Raw genomic sequence first — 5,244 nt, forward strand, 5'->3', positions numbered from 1 at the left:
TAGAGCCATCTATATACTATATATGTTTAAAAAATATATATGAATCAATGAAAATGTTCTTTTCCGAATTTGATTCCTGCTTACTACTTCTAACTTGTTCATATATATATATATATATATATATATATATATATATATATATATATATATATATATACACACACACATGATTTGGGGACAGCTCTGGAAAACATTGAGACCACTCCAAGTTCAGAAATCAATGTTAAGTAGTTCATTTTTTCCACAGCTGTATATCCACACATTATTTGGTTAGTTTTTATAACATTGTATAGCCTAACATTTGTAAATAACATACATTATTTTACTTTATCAACTGGAAATCCCTTTCTTAGAATATATGTTTTTATTTTCTCAGTTTTATTTCTTCGCTGAATAAAAACAAATGACTTTCTTTCATGATAGCCTACTTCTATAAAGCTGCCGTGAGCACCATGCTGCAGAAACTACAATGTCCATGATGCATTGCTGCATTGTTTTGCAGACGGTACGGCAACCCGGACGGGGACGTGGAACTTGTTACGCAGGCTGGGAAAACCTCACCTTTTACATGATTTATACAGAGCTGCGTGACTTTTGCACAATAAATTAAAGCCCAAATGCCGGAGACGGTGCAGTGATACAGTCTTTCTCCCGGAGCAGAGACTGCAGCGTGTGTTTGCCATGGCCGAGGGGAAATGGAGCAGTCTTGAGTCTGCTGTCATCAAAAGTTTAAGGAAGTTTAGAGACAAATATTTACAACGTGATTTAATAAATACAACAACTGGAGAAAATGCGGACAAAGACGCAATTACAGGAAGCTGTTATTTGGAGAGCATACCGGTAAGATAAAACATTTAATTAAACCTTCTCTTTAAGGATTTCCCCCCTGAGTCATTATATATACGTTTTGTACTTTATTGACAGGTGTCACCTGACTAGTTTATTTCCTCAGCCAAAGGTTGTCCTCTGGCTATTCCAACAGTGCTAGTATTAGTGCTATATCAGGCCTGCTTCATTATTTGTGGATTGGTGTGACAGTGTCAGTTTATGCACCTGAGTGTAGCACCTGATTCTACTCACAGATTCGTAACTTTGTATAGCGTGTCAGTCCAATTATTTCTTATTATGCAAAAATATAAAATAACAAAATGTCTCACTTTTAAACATGCATCTTTTTGATTCATGCTACTGCTAGCCACGCGTGTCTGCCTAGTGTTATTATGCTTTGCTGACCAACCACACTGTCTTTTCTTCCCTGCAAGGTGGACATGCAGTTTTATGTCATGTCATTCCTGTCCCCTCAAGACCTGTGCCAGCTGGGCAGCACCAGCCAGTACTGGAGGAGTGTGGTGAGAGACCCAGTGCTGTGGAAGTATTTTCTCCTCCGGGACCTGCCTTCCTGGTCCTCCATCGACCACTCGTCCATGCCAGACCTGCAGGGCCTGGACAGACCTGTCCTGGACAGCACTGAGAGCACTAGTCCAGACTTCATGGCTGAGTAGGTGTTTGTGTGTGGTCTTGGTTAGAATTCACAGAGACTGTTTTAGAGCGTTAATCAGGTTGTTATGATCAGATCTTAACCTCCAGTCTCCATCAAACAGGTATCTGAAGGGCTGCCCCGCGTGCCGGCGGAGACGGAGCCCCCTCAGGCCGGTGTACTCGGTGGTGACGTCCTTCCTGCACTCGCTGGTTGTGCACACCGAGCCTCGCTTCGCCATGTTTGGCCCAGGCTTGGAGCAGCTGGACGTGTCCTTCGTCATGAGGATGATGAACTCTCCCGATGTGTTGCCTGTGGCGGGTCTTCCACAGAGGCAGATCGATGGTGCGTGTGGTGGTGTATTCGTTGTGTCACTGATTTACTGTCTGCTCATGAGAGACCCCTTTCCCCACGTGGTGCTGTTGATGTTCTCTTATTCTCCCGAATTGTGTTTGCTTCAGGTATTGGATCTGGAATAAGCTTCCTGTACAATAACCAACAGCAATTTAACATTTTAACACTGTACTCAACAGTTAGGTAAGTTCAATTTAAACAAGTCAATTTTTGCCTTAAGATTTCGTTTTTCAAAAATCCCCAAATTTTACTTGAATTGTGTAATATTTTAATATTGATGTTTAGTTATTCACTGTTATACTGATGGTATGTATTGTGATGTAATTTTTGCTGGCGATTCTTTTCACAGCCTGCTGTTTGTAAGTGAGACACACTTGTTAGGCATTTTCCCAGTATCGTGGGTGTGACCATGTCATTATGTAAGCACAGGTACTCATGCCATAGTCCTGGTTGGCCAGCAGAGGCTTTGACTTTAATAAGCAATAGAGCTGCAGGATTGAGCTTTATCTGCCATCTCTCCATCTCTCCTACCCACTGTCTTCTGTCCTACTGCTGTCACAATGTCCGGGGTCTTCCCTCCTGTCTAAATGAACATCCTTTCCTTATGTGTCTTTGTCTTTCTCTCTCCATGTCAGGCCCAGAGGAGTAGTAATGTGTGTCAGTGCTATTACGTTTAATAGTTTTGTGGTCTCCAGGAGAATCATGTCCCACATGAATGTAATACAGTGGTGTACAACGTTTGGCTGAGCAACCACTACAACCCTGTGAATCACATTCTGTCTGTGTGTCGAAGGATATCTTAGCATTTTTGTGTTTCTGCTTTGATGGCAATGATGGGGAATATTGAATGTATTGAAGATCACATCTGTTCGTTTCCCAGGGAGGAGAGGGAGAGGGCTCGGGCCGAACAGCACAGCGTACAGAGTAAACTCTTCGTGACGGGCAGCGCCATGGAGCCAGAGAGTGTGGACACCAAGTACACAATCATCCCACACGTGCAAGAGGTGTGCAGGGTTGTGGACGGGTTCATTTATGTGGCCAACGCAGAGGATCTCACAGGTAGGAACATGCCTCTGGTTTTTCATAGAATTAGATTGTCGTGTTCTTTAGTAATTTAGGCAAGGAAATGCTAATCGTGCTGAAATTGATTTACACAGTGAGGGATGGTTAAGCAAAACTCATTTAACATCTAGTAGATAGACTGGATGGATTTTCGATGGCAGTGAGTTTTAATCAGACTATAATAGGTGATGTTGTAGAAATCTTTGTACAGATGTGTAATTAGGCTTTTATACAAGCGAACTCACACACACGAACATGAGGAGAGAAATATCTGAATGAACACTGTTGGCTAGATCTTAAATGCGAACAATGTGACGTGTTGTGTGAATTTCAAGGCTGCGAGCGGAAAGACGAGCTGGCACAGATTCGGGCCATGATCGATCCTGTCTGGGGGTCCTCCGGCCGCCCGCTGCTGGTTCTCTCCATCATTTCCAGAGCGGGACACAGTAGGGTGCCCTGTGTTTACATGGCGCAGCAGCTGCACCTCAGCCGGCTGCCAAACCCCTGGCTGGTAGGTGAAATCTTTCATGTTCAAGCTCAGCGATTGTGTGGGGTTTCCTCTGAGTTTCTCGCCGTAACATGCTCATATACACCATGAGCCCTGTTACATGAACAGCCACGAGATATGTAGTAATTTCCATCATAACAGTGATGGGATTGTGGGATTATTCCAGTTATTCCCATGAGGCCAGAGGCAGAGAATAGATTCTCTCCAGTGTGTCGACGCCACAGTGCTCTGAGAGGCCAGTTCAAACTCCGTAATAAGGTGAAGTGAAAACGCCGGATGGGTGTTTTTGTTATCGATTCATTCATTTCAGATTTGCTTTGTATTTCAGGTCCAGGACACTGAAGCCGAATCCCTGAACGGACTTTTAAGTGGGATTCAGTGGCTTCTGAGGGAACTGGGGATCGTTGTTTAGAGCGTGTGAAGACCGACCTCCTGTAACGCCGCTCACCAGGTCACCCTGTGTGACATGTCAACTCTGTAACAACACAGTGTGTAAAAAGACACACTTTGTAAAAATGGAAGCTCTGAAATGAAAATACTGTCTCTGTTGAAATGTTGATGGATTGCCATGATGTACTGTCTGCAACTTTTTGGATCACATGGTTTTACTATTTATAAATGTAACACTTTTCTAATCCTCTGACTTCAGTTGAGTCTATTTGTGGTTAAGATTCTGCCTGCGCTGAGCTGGAGATATTTTGAAAGAATCACACTGAGGAAACGGAGGCGGGTTTTTACTGTTTTACTTCACACAGGTGAACAATAGCAACTCTGCCACTGTTCAGAATCAACTGGGAGAAAGGCCGGGGCCAGTTCATAGCTTTGACCTGCCTACAGATACAGATTACAAACTTGTACCCCATCAGGGTGAAATTTATTGTCAGAAGCCTCTACTATACAATAAAAATGCAAGAGGGTAATGCTCAGTGAGTCTGACTTGAAGCTTATTCGGCTGCAGTAGTGTCTGTAGACCGCCAGGCGGCACTGTTACCCCACAGTTCCTGTGTTTCACCTGCTTTGCTGATGAACTAGTGCTTCTCAGATGGAAAGTCGGTGATACAAAACATTTTAAAGACTTTGTGCAGTAATTTACAAATGCACTTTCTCAGGACTCATCCTAGAGCTTAATAGATGTATATACAACTGAAGCCTTGGAGCAGGCAGGGTTTTGTGGTGCTTCCGGCCCAGTGTGAAGCAGTTTGTTACAGCAGCTGGCTGCACTGTTAGTCCAGTTGGTAATAAAGTGTTTTTTGGACAGACTTGCACACCCATCACTCCTCACACTGCAAGCACACTATGCATATACAATTATACATATTATTTATATGTCATCACATCACCATCAGCACAAGCATTTCCACTCTTTCAATTGTCACATTTTCATTTGATAATACATCTATAGGGAATGTTCTACTGAGAGACTGAGGGAACTGAAGCTTTTCAGCCTGTAACAGAGATGACTTCGTGGGGACTTGATTCAAGTCTTCAAAATCAAATCGACCACATCAAACCAGAGGAGCTTTTCCAGATCAGCAGGGACACACGCACCCGGGGGCACAAATGGAAATTGGGCTTCAAGGCATTCAAGACAGAAAACAGGAGACACTTCTTCACACAGAGAGGCGTCACAATCTGAACAAACTCCCCAGCGATGTGGCTGAAGAGACAATTTGGGAACATTCAAAAACAGACTGGATAGGATCCTTGATCACTTAGTTATTAATGGACACCAAACGAGCACGATGGGGCGAATGGGCTCCTCTCATCTGTAATCTTTCTTATGGACTTATGTTCTTAATGGGAGCGGAGGATTCTGCAGTTCTGCGCATAACTGCGAACAAGA

The 5,244-nt window shown here is 43.4% G+C and overlaps 1 protein-coding gene across 1 annotated transcript; it reads left to right on the top strand.

The window, feature by feature from the left end:
* Window positions 1–482: 482 nt before the first annotated feature.
* fbxo4 (F-box protein 4) lies at window positions 483–4,038 on the top strand. Its single transcript, XM_066711442.1, has 7 exons — window positions 483–840; window positions 1,263–1,498; window positions 1,602–1,822; window positions 1,939–2,014; window positions 2,712–2,890; window positions 3,229–3,404; window positions 3,730–4,038. The coding sequence occupies exons 1-7, from the start codon at window positions 682–684 to the stop codon at window positions 3,811–3,813; spliced, it is 1,131 nt and encodes a 376-aa protein (XP_066567539.1). The 5' UTR covers window positions 483–681; the 3' UTR covers window positions 3,814–4,038.
* The last annotated feature ends 1,206 nt before the right edge of the window (window positions 4,039–5,244 follow it).

This window comes from Amia ocellicauda, chromosome 8, assembly GCF_036373705.1.
Source record: "Amia ocellicauda isolate fAmiCal2 chromosome 8, fAmiCal2.hap1, whole genome shotgun sequence".
Classification (NCBI taxonomy): domain Eukaryota; kingdom Metazoa; phylum Chordata; class Actinopteri; order Amiiformes; family Amiidae; genus Amia; species Amia ocellicauda.

Excerpts from the sequence above, each read along its gene's own strand:
- fbxo4 (XM_066711442.1), top strand. The coding sequence starts at position 682 with ATGGCCGAGGGGAAATGGAGCAGTCTTGAGTCTGCTGTCATCAAAAGT. Across the intron at positions 2,015-2,711 it reads ACACTGTACTCAACAGTTAG|GGAGGAGAGGGAGAGGGCTC; the intron begins GTAAGTTCAATT and ends TTCGTTTCCCAG. Across the intron at positions 2,891-3,228 it reads CAACGCAGAGGATCTCACAG|GCTGCGAGCGGAAAGACGAG; the intron begins GTAGGAACATGC and ends GTGAATTTCAAG.